Source organism: Notechis scutatus, chromosome Z (genome assembly GCF_049901735.1).
Source record: "Notechis scutatus isolate UNSWTSFEM ecotype Mainland chromosome Z, rNotScu1.2, whole genome shotgun sequence".
NCBI lineage: Eukaryota > Metazoa > Chordata > Lepidosauria > Squamata > Elapidae > Notechis > Notechis scutatus.
Genome location: NC_142025.1, coordinates 96,454,345 through 96,468,917, shown reverse-complemented (window position 1 = coordinate 96,468,917; position 14,573 = coordinate 96,454,345). Strand labels below are relative to the sequence as shown.

At 37.0% G+C, this 14,573-nt stretch overlaps 1 protein-coding gene across 5 annotated transcripts in view; it reads left to right on the top strand.

The window, feature by feature from the left end:
• The window catches only part of MLLT6 (MLLT6, PHD finger containing), a 117,737-nt gene that overhangs the window by 39,931 nt on the left and 63,233 nt on the right, over positions 1–14,573 (top strand). For 4 of the 5 annotated variants that reach the window (XR_003371066.2, XM_026669822.2, XM_026669819.2 and 1 more), the window contains exon 7: positions 4,015–4,122. Coding sequence is in view for 4 of the 5 variants with exons in the window: in XM_026669822.2 (XP_026525607.1) it covers positions 4,015–4,122 (108 nt within the window). In the remaining variant the exon portion in view is untranslated. The remainder of the gene's footprint in view (positions 1–4,014; positions 4,123–14,573) is intronic. The other variant, XM_026669821.2, reaches the window with a different exon arrangement.

The following is a 14,573-nucleotide window of genomic DNA, read 5'->3' as shown; positions in this document are numbered from 1 at the left end:
CTCGCTCCATCCACCAATGCCACATTGCACCACAGCCTGTCCAGGAGTTGGGGGATGCTTTAGTCCAGGTGTGGGAGGCGATCCCTCAGGAGACCATCCGCCACCTCATCAGGAGCATGCCCAGGCATTGTAGGGAGGTCATACAGGCACGTGGAAGCCACACACACCACTGAGCCTCATTTTGACTTGTTTTAAGGACATTACATCGAAGTTGGATCAGCCTGTAGTGTTGTTTTCCACTTTAATTTTGAGTGTAATTCCAAATCCAGACCTCAATGGGTTGCTAAATTTGATTTCCATTGATAATTTTTGCGTGCTTTTGTTGTCAGCACATTCAACTATGTAATGAACAAAGTATTTAATAAGAATATTTCATTTATTCAGATCTAGGATGTCTTATTTTTGTGTTCCCTTTATTTTTTTGAGCAGTATATATATAACAATAGTAAATAAAACACTCATTCCATTCCAATTCAATTCTATCATTAATATTAGTTAGAATCTTAACATCTTTAACATTTCTTTTCAATTGAATATCATACTTCCTTGTGAACACTTACAAACTTTCCATAATTAATTCTTTTTTCCCATATTTCTTTTCACTTTTATTTTTTATAAATCATTAATAATAATTAAAATGTTCCCATCCTTTCCTAATTTCATTCTCTCATTCACTTTATTTCATTTATTTATTAACAAACATTCCACTGCATTACAATAAGTATTTTATCCATCATTTTAATCATATATTGTTTCATATTTTCTAAAATTATTTCTATTTCTAATATAACAATACTATCTTATGTACCTTTGCAGAATCCCTTTTTCAATTAAATTTCCACCCATTATCTCTAAATAGGCTTATACTTTCAATCCTTATACATTTTCCCCGTTTCTCTATATCTTGTTTCTGTCTTTTATAACTTCCTTTCCTTTCCTTCTTCCCCCTCTTCTTCTCCCTCCCCTTTTTGCCCCTTGTCTGTCTACTTCTAATTCTCTCTTCTGTGATCCTCTCTTCTGTTGCTTCCTAATATTACAATTATTTTTCAAACTATTCTTTTTTTGGGTTGTTTTTTCAAATCTTAAACTTTTCACTCTCTTTCCCCCTTTTCCTTTTTTCCCCCCCACATAAAATTACTTGATCATTAAAGATGGCTTCTTCTTTGTCCCAGCTTCCTTGTTCTACAAGCGTTTCTTGTTGTTTCTCATAGTTCCAGATCTCCATTTCTAAAAATTGAAATACGAAGCCAAAAGAACCTCTTCCTTCTTGTGCATCTTCTTTCTGTTTTTTAAGTCACATGTTCAGTTCTTCTAAAAGTGATGCCATTTTAAACACTTTTAAACAACCACCTGATTGATTTTAGTCATTTAAATCCAATAGCCAAAAATCCAAAAATCACCAAGTAATCCAAATAATCCAAAGCTGTTTCTTCTTGCTTCTTTTTTCCACTTTCTCTTCCTGGGGTTCTATTATTTTGTTACAAAGTTTCAGTTAGAATGTATCTTTTAGGGATCTTGTTAAGGTTTCGCTGTAAGTTCCTTTTAGTTCCAGTTCCTTTTAGTTCCTCCATTTTTCCAGATCCCACCCTTTTATTCTTTCCTTTTCTCTCCTTTCCTGCTTTTAAAGGTTTTTGAGTATCCAAAAGTCTTTATTATCCCTTTGGCATTTTATTTTCAGCTTAAATTGATGTCAAAGTGCATTTTTGTTAATTTCTTACTTAAATCTCTTAGCTGTCAGTATAAGGAAGGGAAGAAAAAAAAGCCAAATCCTTTCCCTTCCCTCTCTCCTTCGCTGCTTCAAAGTCTTCTTTGGGAACAATGTTATTTTTTATAGTTCAAATTCCAGGGTACCTTATGTTGTTGCTTTTTCAGTTTAACCCAGTCAACCAAAACTTTCTCTTCTTATCATCCTCCTGCACATTCTTTTCTGGTCTTCTTTGAGGTGGCCATTTCTGACCACCGCTGCAACCGCCTTCAGGAAAGGGAGTAATGGCCAGCTGAGGAGATGTGCGGCTCTCCTCAACCCTGCTGGCGGTCTTCCCCCTCTTCACCACCTCTACGGGATGGCTTAGCCCTGAATCCAGCCGGCTCAGGACACTCCAGCGGCGAGCATGGATCAAAACCGCACATGATCGCGGATTTCGGTCCGTCACTGAAGAAGCTCAAACTGGAAGTCCGGTATATATTCCTATTAGGGCGTCTAATTTGATTCCTGAGACAGGAAATCCACATGGCATCTCCCCCCTCCAGCCCTCTGATTAGGGCCCTATCCCTGAGGAGTTCCACCATGAAATAAACATAACATAGATGTATTTTATTTTATTTATTTCATTTGTCAATTGCTTACAAGATAATAGGTATAAGAATAAACATGAGTATGAATACAGGAAATAGGTATGAATAAATGGGGATATTATGACAGGGACAGTAGGCACGATTATGCACTTATGCATGCCCCTTACAGACTTTTTAGGAATGGGGTGAGGTCAATAATGGATAGTTTGAGGTTAAAGGAGTGGGGGTTTGAGGATGTAACAACAGAGTCAGGTAGTGCATTCTAGGCAGTGACCACTCTGTTGCTGAAGTCGTACTTTCTGCAATCAAGTTTGGAGTGGTTTACATTGAGTTTGTATCTGTTGTGTGCTCTTGTATTGTTGCAATTGAAGCTGAAGTAGTCATTGACTGGTAGGACATTGAAGCAGATAAGTTTGTGTACTAAAGCCCAAAATTTCAAGCCTGGTGGTGTAGGGTAAACTCCTCTGTGAGCAGAGAAGTTTAGTGCTCTTCTCGTGAAATACTTCTGGATTCACTCAATTGTATTAATGTCCAATATACAGTGTGGATTCCAGACAGATGAGCTATATTCGAGTATTGGTCTAGTATTGGTCTTGTATGTCCTAGGTATTCTTATGTAGATTCTACTTATCACCGAGTTTTCAGCAGATAAATAGCTAGCTCAACCATCTCCAACTAGCATTTTCAATATGTGTTAAACTTTGTCTCTATCAATACCAGTTAAGATTAGGAGAGTTATAATCCCTCACATCTGAAAAATACTCTGCTTGGAAGGCTAAAACTAGTAGATCGTGTCCTTAAGGATAAACCTTTCTCTCATTATACTTGGTATTCATTGCATTCTCCTAATAGATAACTTCCTAAATTTAATTTATGATATATATTTTTTACTATGAAAGCTAGATAGCTAGATAACGCAGAAGATCCCGTGTTCATTAAGAGCATCTCTAAACCATTTTATAAAATTTAGCATCTCTAAACCATTTTATGAAATTCAAGAGTGCTGTTCCCAGTTACTGTCAATGGTATACTCACACAATACAGTTAGCATAGTATTAAGTATAGGATAGTATAGTATAATTAAATGTGCCAATGTTGAGGAGTGACCTATGTTTCTAATTAGAATGTTCTTTCAACAAACAATCGAAGTTTAGGATTAGGAAATAGTATTCCTGGAGGAATAAACAACTGTTCCTAATCTAAGTTGTGGTTTTCTCCTACATGATAAAAAGACAACAGTAGTAGCAGTAGTTTGATTGCTTATAAAATATGACTAATATTGGACAAGAGGGTATAGGAAAAAATTAAATACTCCCTCTGAAAACAAAACTACTGATCTTTTAAGCAGTAACAGATTACTATTAAACAACAACTGCTTCAGAGATCTGTGTTTTTGCACGTTGTTTGTCTTTGAGGCGGTAAAAAAGATTGTTGAGTCAGTCTATTAAGTTTTAGGGCTGGCCAGTTCTTAGGCCAAATATCATGGCCCAGTTTGGATCTTTTTTTTAAAGATTATGCCATGGTCCCAAAAATGATCTCTGGCAGCATCTCCAGCTTGAAGCTTGCTTGACATAAAATGATAGTGAAAATGTCTAGGAGGAAGAGGGTTTTGTAAATTATAAAAACCAAACTGTTATTGGTAGTAGTGGAAGCCTATTAGTTCTTCCTGTTTGCTTTTACTTTTCTCTTCTATTTCCATCTGATCCCACTTGCCTCCAGAAGACATCACGCCATTTTGGAGGTGGCTCTTTTATTGGAGGAAGGAGGAGTCGGTCAGCATCCCCTGCGCAAGAGAAGCATGTATCTCATCATGAGAAACCAAAGAAGGTAAGAGAGAAGAAGACAAATAAAAAAATAAAATACGTATATCAAAGGTTGAGCATAAGTGCACATATTAATCCATGGAATATGTATTTTGCCTTTCTAATACCAAAGCAGATTAAATCAAATAGGTAAACTTTACCTAAATATGATCTACTGTATTGGTTTTCTCCTTTATCTGTCAGAATTACTATTGGTTGCATAATTCAACATCTGGAAAATATTATTTGCTGAAATAATTGGATACTTTCAGGTAACAATGAAGACAACATTTGATTAATTTGTATTACTTTTCATAAACTTAGTTATACATTCAATAACTAGCTAAGGGCAAAAGCTTTGCAGACTCAGCAAGGTTAATGACTTGTTCTATTGTACCAATAAAGAAAAATATCTCTAGCTCAGGGTTGAAATGAAGGGCCCTTTATGCTCTCTTAGCTTGCTTTTTTCTTGCAGATGTTTCATTACCCTAACTAGGTAGTCACTAGCACTGATCATGTTACCTAGTTAGGCTAATGAAACACCTGAAAGAAAACAAGCAAGTTCAGAGAGTACCAAGAACCTGGAGGGAAGTTGCAGATACGCAGAAGATCCAGTTAACTGCAAACCACAGAAATCCTTCTCTGTCTTCATGTAAGTATCACCTTCAAGGTTACAATCCAGGCTTAAATCCACTCTTATAAGTACAAAGGAGATGGAACCAGCCTTGTTAATTTCATGTCTGTTTTCATTTTATTGACTCTCAGTACCTCTGAGACACTTGAGGAGTGAAATAAATACTTTTTGTTACTTTAATCACTTTTTATAAACTAGATACTATTGTAAATGTTATATAGACGTTGTATTATTATTTTCAAAAAATGGTAGTACTAGGAGCAAAGATGTTCCTATTAGAGGTGGCACTGTTATCAGTGTCACTGATTTTCCATTGGCACAGTTTTTTCCAACCAGTCACCCTCTAGAAATAATGTAATTGAAACCTAGAAATTCTCAGTCAGCATGGCTATTTGCCATGTTGTTAGGAATGTTAAGAGACGCAGCCCACATCTGGAAGGCGCCAGTTAAGGGAAACTGGAGTACAGCAATCATCAAATTAATCTGAAAATATTGTATTGAAAAATATTCCATTACAATAGACAACGGAAATTGTTTTTTAAAAGAACTTGAAGTAAATGGAACAACTTGGGAGCCCAGACATTTCAGATAAATGAATGAATTATCTTTTCTTTTTTTAATGAAATCAGCTGTAAAAAAGAACTGAATACATCTACTGCGTGTGTTAACTGAACACATCTACTGAAATATAAACTGTTGAATTCAATGGGATTTATTTCTGGATGGAAGAAATGAAAAAAATGGATGGAGAAAGAATTGTAGAATTGGACTTAATTTTCAACTTTATAAATGGATCTTCAATGCCCTGGGTTTGTAAAAGAAACATTCCCATGTATTTTTTCCTGTTATACTTTTTAATGAATAAGATGTTGCTATATTGCTTTGCTGTACAACAATTTGTACTGCACAGAAAGAAAAATCCAATTGTAATATCCTGGTTTGTTGTGCATCAAGTACGATGTGGGCAAATCGTACTCAGAAGTAGAGCAAAACCGAGAAGCTATAATAGGAATTCAAATTCAAGAAGAAATATTAAAGACAATCCTAGGCAAAGTGACTTTATAATAATATTTGCTCTCACCACTGCTATCCTCTCACTCTCAAAAAAGTCAGAATTAAAGTTTCCAAATAAGTGGATATGATTTACTGGCATGACTTATAAAATTAATATTTATCAGGATCAATATTAGGACCAGTTGCCATGCCTTTGCAACAGAGATTGGGAGTTCATATTTAATCTTGTCTACATGCTTAATCCATTTTAGAAGTCAAACTCACATGTCTAAAAACAGACTACATTTGAGTGTTGCTTCTGCAAAATGTGGAACGTTTTCATTAAAAACTGTGCTGTTTGTCTGTAGATAGCTTGTCCGATTTCCTTGCAATGCAGATTTTGGTGCTCTCCTAAAATCATCTGTTGCCAGGGAAAGCAATGGAAACTGGAAGGGAAAAAGAGAAGCAAGAGGAAACTTGGCTTGGTAAATTTAGTAATGGAACAAAGTATTTAATATGACACCAGACAAAAACAAAACAGAAGGATGAGCTGGATGGCAAGCAACTTGGGGGGAAAATAGGCAATACCTGATAAACTACAAAAGGGCTATATTTACATTAACTTAGAAGGAAAGAGGAGGAAAGTAAAAGCAGTGTCTTCATTTATTTTAATATGATACTAAGAGATAAAAGGTATTTGTATTTTATTCTTCCTGAACTATCTCTTGTCCTTTCATCCCTCTATTGAATAAAATGGAGAGTACAGTGATGATGCACAACAAGATGGACAAAAAGGGTAGGGTGACCCATTGGATTGTAGAAGGAATCTACAATCCAATTATTGTACTTCTATTTCAACAGAAAAATCTGTGTCCAATGTCCTGATTATATTCCCACAGCAACAATCCAATCAAATGGGATGATATTAAGGCATATCTTGCACATCTCTGATAGTGTCTTTATGGTTCTGAAATGATCTGCCATTGCAACATACCCTTGCATATACTACTGCCTTGGACTAGATTCACCACATAAACAATGTTTTATTTAAACATGATTTATTAAAAACTACTACAGATAGTCCTCGACTTAGAATAGTTCATTTACTAACCTTTCAAAGTTACAGCAGCGCTGAAAAAAGTGACAAGACCGTTTTTCACACTTACGACCATTGGAGCATCCCCATGGTCACATGATCAAAATTCAGATGCTTGGCAATTGGTTCATATTTATTTATTTATTCCATTTTTTATTTGTTTTATTTATATAATGTAAAAATTCAATTTCAATCAAACTAGTGTCTGGGTACAATTATTTTTAGGAAATCATAATCAAAATATTAACAATAATGTTCATCACAATGATATTAATTATATAATAATGATAAAATTTTACTTGTCTGCTTTAACAAATCTCCTTTATGACATTAGTCCTTTTTGTATTTCCATATTTCTAACTTCTGTTTTATTATCTAGCCATTGGTAAAATAAGTCCCATGTCGAGAAATATTAAGTTCCATCTTTTTCCTTAATTGTAAGCATTAATCTGTCCATTTCTGCAACTGGTTCATATTTACATCGGTTGCAGTGTCCTTGGGTCATGTGATGAGCTTTTTGTGATTACATTGAAATCAAACACCATCTTCAATGCACATCATGACCATGAAAATAAACACAAACACACATCCTTCACACTGCACACATTGAATTGAAAACCCCGACACCACACCAATACTGCACTATACAGTAGAATTCAACAGAGCTACTGCCCTGGGATAGAAGCTGTTTTTCATTGACTGAAAGTCAATGGGGAAGGTGGATTCACTTAACAATCTTGTTCCTAACTTTAACAAATGCAATAATTCACTTAATATTGTGGTGAGGAAAGCCATAAAATGGGGCAAAATTCACTTAACAAATGTTTTACTTAGCATAAATTTGGGGCTCAATTATAGTCATTTGGGGGTCAATTAAGGTCATAACTCAAGTATTGATTGGATTTGCAGAACATACTTTGCTATAAAACTTTATTTAGAAATTATGATGGCCGAGTTCACACAACACTGTAAAGCTAAACCATTCTCTTGATGCTGGGAATTGCAATGTGGATAATGCTTCTCAGAATTTTCAGCATGTCATGTGGTCTGGGGATCTACAGAACATGACTAGGTAGACCTAAGCTTTGTGTTTTACCTTCAGCAACAATGTGTGTATATGTATGTATGCATGTGTATGTATGTATATATGTGTGTGTGTGCTGTTTTCCCGAAAATACGACCTACCCTGAAAGTAAGTCCTAGCTTCATTTTTACATGTGCTCCCAATATAAGCCCTATCCCTAAAATAAACCCTAATTAAGATCCCACCCACTTCAGAGTGCACGGGTAAAAATTAAGCTAGGGTGGGGATGGGGGAGTGGAGCTACCCCACTACTTTGGACAGCTGTAGCCAGGCCTTGTATACCCCGGCACCTGCCTTGCTGGCCCATTTCTTCTGCAGCTGGCAAGGCTTTTCTGAAGGCCTCTGTAGGTGATAACAAAGGTCCTGATCAATCTGGAGCTCTGTTATTGGCTGCAGAGGCCTTCAGGAAAGTCTTGCCGGCCACAGAAGCTCCTGAAGGCCTCTGACAGCGAAAAGGAGGCCGGGTATGACGCGCACAACTGAACATTTAACAATGTATCACAATAGTTGATAAAGGTTGCTGCCAGCATCCTAGTATTTTTAAAGATATATGATGCTCCGAGTAGCACAGTTTTTTGCAGTTCCGCTGGTGTTATTGCAGGCAGCTGCAACTTCTTGATATATTTTGCAAAATTCTTGGACATGGTACTAAGTGCCCCAATGACAATAGGTATCACTGTTACATGTTTCATCCATAATCACATCGTTTCAATGGCCAGGTAGCAATATTTCATGATTTTTTTCAGTTCTTTTTCTTCGACACTGGCATCTCCTAGTACACCGATATCATTATTATATTTATATTTATTTGCTGGCCATCTCGCTATTTGAGGCAACTCTGGTGTGTCCGTCATGTTTTTTGTTTCCCTTTCCAATGGTGTCTCATCTGAACAAACAATTGAACCAGTAAGGTGCCTTCTCTACAAGTATAGACAGCAGCCCTTTCTCCAAAACAACACGTGCATCAATTAAATTCACCCTCCCCCTGATATTTTTGGCAAGTCAAGCAATTGTAAAAAAAAGAATGCTGAATCTTGTGCAGCTTTCCTTTATCACTATGTTTCTGAGTAACTGATAGTCCATATCCGAGCTTCTCTGATATAGGAAATAAAATATACTTTAGTTCTCCTGACTGGCAGCATCCAAGTTTTCATTTGGCTTAACTAATAATTTGTTTTAAGTTTCCTACTGCTTTGCTTATACATTAATTGACAGTACTGGCCAAGGCAATATTATCAGTAGCTGGACCAACTTCTATCACATTGAAAATACAGAGGTTTTGAAGTTAATCTGATTTTTAAAAAAAAACAAAGTACAAAAAGCTATTTCTGAAATCTGAAAGAGCAAACAGGCCTACCTTTTTAAAATGCTTTTCAGGTGTTACCTTTTTTCCTTTCTGCATTATCAGACAGAATTAAAGTGGTTAAAATGATCAGTATTGTTTTTCTTGCTACATCCTGAAAATACACCAGAAAATTATTTTTTGTACATTTCATCCTTGTTTTCCAGAATCAGTAAAGTTCAGCAAAACGGGATATGAAGTTCAGAATCTGCAACTAGAGGTTCAGGAATTGAAGATACAAACTTGACACCAAATTAGCATATGAAGGAAGAGAATTCCAAACTAGCTTTCTTTTTGAATTTCCAATTTGTTCAGAAAATGTTGTGCCGGGATTTTAATTTTAAAAGCATTTAGTTCTCATGTGAGCCATCTTCATTGGATCCTCTACTCGTACATTTCCTGTTTCGCTGAGATCACATAGTGTTTGTGTGCGTATTTTATCAAAAACTATATATCTCCCTGAAAGCCAATTTGGTGTAATGGTTAGCACCAGGCTAAAACCAGAGAGACTTGAGTTTTTATCTTGCCTTAGGCACAAAACCAGCTTGCTGTTTCTGGGTCAGTCCCCTTCTCTCAACCCCACGAAGGAATCAATGGCAAAATTGTACCCACACAACTGAGCAACTACACCAGTCTGTCCATCAAAACTTTGCCTTAATAAAACAAAATTTTATCTAGAGAAATAGATAAAGAGAAAATGAATAGATAATAAATGAATAGATAATAGAGAAAATGAATTAGCCTAACTTCTAGTCCATGACCTGGGAGCAGACACAGAAAAATATTCACACCAATGTGGTTAGTGAAACTAAGCAGCTCCCTCCTATGGATCTTAAAGACCAGGCAGAATCCAGAGGAAGAGCCTCAAATTTCAAATGGCAATTTAAAGCTGATTGCCCATTCTTTGTATTGCATTACAGTTGGATCCAGTAGCTAACAAGGCTACACATTGGCTTCAATGAAATTTATGCTGTGAATAATTTTATTTATTTTGCACAGACCTCAGGATAACTAAGTTAAATAACCAGTGGGTCCAATGCATAGGGTATGACAATCCATCTGTTTTGAACCAAATTATTGGTGTAGCATCCTGAACAAGAAAATAAACCTCTTAAGTTTGGAAGTTCCTTGTTCAGGTATCATCTACACTGTGAACTCCTGGTTGGTCTAAGGCAGTGGTTCCCAACATTTTTTTTGCCCCGCACCCCTAAAGAAATTTCACTCGAACCTCGCACCCCCTGAAATTTAGACTTTAGGAACTACTGAACGCGTTAAATATATGGTAGGATTGAATCTTTTCAGCTATGTTTGTGACGGCCACTAAATAATGATACTTAACTCTAAAATGAAAACAAAGTTAATCCATTGCATAATAAATAAAAATGCCAACATATAGCAAATATCCTATTATTTACCTGGACTTTTCTCGCACCCCCTGGAATATCGTCTCGCACCCCCAGGGGGTGCGAGCACCCCAGGTTGGGAACCCCTGGTCTAAGGCATAGGTGTCAAACTCGCAGTATCACATTACTGTCATGTGACGTATTGTGACGTTTTTCCCCTTCGTGGAGCTCGAGTGGGCGTGGTCTGTGTGTGATTCATCTGGCCTGTGGCCCGCAAGTTTGACACCCCTGGTCTAAGGCAACACTCACTTTCCTCGACCTAAAAGGCCTACTATATAAGGTTGTTGTAAGGTTTACAAAAAGTCAGAGGCACTTTTCTTTAGGATCCCTTATATGTGTGCCAAGAAAACTGTTTTATGGTTGTGACTGAGCAGAATTGAAAGTTTAATTTCAGATAGCGTGATGGAGGGTTTAAAAAAAAGGAGAAATATTTTTGCACATACTAAGAGCTTCTGCCATCTTTAACATTTGTGTTCCGAAATAATATTTAGCATTGAACCTTAATTAAAGTCATTGTGTTCCAAAACAATATTCCAGCATTGAATCTTAGTTCAAAATTTTCTCTATCATGCAATGTGATTCAGAGGTGCTCAGTTTGCCCCCCCCCCCCGCTCCTTGCACAACCTTCACCCACCCCTCGACACATGTTTTTCCTGGGTAGGCTATCATGTTTCACCAAAGCTGAGGGTGAGGGAGCCTGCATTCAGATAAAGGCTTGTCCTTGTTTGTAGAAGAGGAAGGGCAGCCCATCAGGCAGGGCACACCAACATATCTGATTGCCCAGCGCTGTCTGCTTTTCCTTCGGTGCCCAGACTTACAGGAAGAGTTGGGGACGGAAGGTGGGGGTAAGCCCTCACTGGCATCTGAAGAGCTCCTATTTCACTCACCCTGACGTTGGAGATCTACAAGTTAGTATGTGCAATGTGGGCACCGCCTTCCTGTGCTCAGATGAGAGCTCCCTTTCCTCCTCCCCGTCCTTGCTTTCCTTTTTTTTTTTTTTTTTCCTTCTCATTTAACTATCGGCCTTTTTCTCTGCTTGCTCCAATGCCACCCAACCCCCAGCTGCTTGAAACTCCCAGCACTGAGTGTTTTAAAAAAAAAGAGAGACTGAGACAGAAAGAGAGACTTCTTGTTGGTGAACTTTGGGCAGTGAGATGAACTTGGCAGCCCCAATGCGATTTGCAAATCCAGGCATTCCCAAGGCAATTTCTGCTGCAAAGGAGTGTGAAGCGTCGGGAAGGTAGGGGTGGCCTTTTATTTAGACACACAAAGCATGGCAGCACCCCTTCCTTCTCTCAGATTTTCTAACTATTGACAATATGTGTTATGAGGGTGGGGAGGGAGAGAAGTTTAGCAAAAAGCAGGCAGATACAGAAACAAGTTTGTATGGGTACCTGGGTGTCTGCAATGTATACTAAAGGGAAGTGGAAGTTCTCAAGGAAGGGAAAACAGGTACTTAAGAGCCAAAAGGGAAAATGTGAGGTGGGGAATACTTCTGGATATATCAGAAGGGCTGAGTGAATTTTTTAGTTTGATTCTAAGATACTGCCACTAACATTCAAAGGGACAGGTCCATGAGTGCTTTTGTACCTACAGAGAAGAAATATATACTTTAAGCGTGTCTGTTCGTGATTCTTAGTTCACATGACTTCACCTTTCATGCTCTATTTGGCATTTAAAGAGAATTTAATATTGGCAAGAAGTTTATAGATGTGGGCCACGTATATAATAATGATATACAGCAATGATATCCTTAATGTTACCCTGCCCCCATTTCCTCTGCTCTGACAGGCCATGCCCTCTAGAAAGCTAGTTCATATGTCGTATGTATGTATGTATGTATGTATGTATGTATAGTATAGTATATCTATGATAATTGATCTGTGTTAAGCTATGAGTTTAAAAGGACATTAGAACCAATATTGGCATGTGCCTTTTAAAGCTAAGCCGAAAACCCAAAAGTAGCAAAAAGACAGTGAAGCCAGGATTTTTATATTAATATGAATTATAAATGAAGAACATTAACTTAAAAATGGCTTTTATTTTGTTGATATAAACAAATCTAATTTGATGTTGCAGATTTATGAATATTTTTGGGGGCCAATGTCTACTAAATGTGGTAACAATTCAGTGCATAGGTTTGAACTGTGTATGGTTACCTGGAAATACTGGGAACCAGATATGTGACTATATTGTTTATAAAATAACTGTGTGTTTTCCCCCTTTTTAATTTTTCTTGAATTCAATAATCTGTGGAACCACAGCACCTCCTTGGTACCTGCCAGGCTTTTGCCCTGGTTTCTGTTTATTCCTTTTATATATATTTTTGATTCTGCAAAGGAAATGCCGACTTCCAACATCCATTTATTTCCTGCATATCTCTACTCATCACATATGCACAAAAGCATTATTAAAAAACAAAAACAGGAAGAGCTGCAATATATGCTTTGTTTTGAAATCTGTCTGTGTGCCTAAAGTGAAAGTAGAAGCTAAAATAAGCTGGGATAACAGGAACCATCATGGGAGGTTAGAGGAAGGCATTCAACAGGTGACTATTTTGTTGGGGGGGGGGCGGGGAATCACAACTTGTTCTAAAAATATCAGATTTCATCTCTAAAGCAAACATCATTACCTCAGGAGTAAGCTTTCAGAAGTAGGCCCAGGTGGAACAGACTAAGAGGTGGCCTAGGTCTCTATTGTCAAAGCTTCTTCCTCCAGAAAAGAGCACAACTGGCACAAAACTTCCATTGAACTGTCCAGCAGTAATTATAAGTCTAATGCAACCTCCATGGCATGGACTTGCTCTTTCAGTGGCAATGTGATTCCATCAAGAGACACTAGAGGAGCAGAGAAACAGCCAGCTAGTTTCTGTTTACAGCTCCTAGATATTGGGATACAGCATCGTTCTGTCCCAATGTGGAAATAAATATCATCTCAGAGTAACAAAGGACTGCTTCTACAGCCTCTTTTAAATGTTAAATAGAAGAGACGATAGAAAAGAATGCTGTTGCACTGTCCAGCAGAGACCAGCCATACTCTCACCTTTTATCTTCCACTCAGAAAAAGAGAAGAAAACGGGCTGAACTTCCTTCCCCGGAATGTGGCCCAGAAGAAGAATAACATGACTGATGGTCATGTTCAATGCTCCTGGAAAATGCAAGGGGACCAAAAAGGATATATTTTGTCCAATCAGATCATTTTCAAGTCATCTATCAATGCAAAAATGTAGTTTCATGATTGAACAGTGACTAAATAATAAACTCTTAGGCACAGGGTTTCAACATAATCTGCTATCTGTTCTTTCTTAATATATGGCATAAGTTCTACTACTGAGCATTTTCCAAAAATAAAAATTAGCAATGAATCATCAAGGAATTGATGTATTATAGAAATTGAAATTCACAGCAGCAAATCTTTCTTTTAACCAGGGCACAGTTAGAAGAAAAACTAAAAGTCTTGGAAAAATAATAAAAAATAAAAAATAATTACTAATCCCCAAAGGCTATTTATTTATTTATTTATCTGGTTTGTCAATTGCTTACAAGATAATAGGTATAAGTAAAAACTTAGTTATGAATACATGGATACATATAAGAAAAATAAAAAAATAAAAAACAATAGGACAGGGACATTGGTGTGCTTATGCATGCCCCCTACAGACTTCTTAGGAAACGGGTGAGGTCAATAGTAGACAATCTAAGATTAAATTGGCTGCCTCACAAATGTAATTTGTCCAAACCTTATGGAAATATCCTAAAGTCTTACAAGAAGAATTAGCCCTTTCACACAGATTGGCATGGACAAGCATCTTTACCAAGTAGTTTAACCAATTAATTTGCTGGATCCTTAGCAGGTTTAAGAGTATTATCTGATTTTTTTGCAAATTGCAAAAGGAAATTTTTGGTATCATTTAATTAAGGCTAA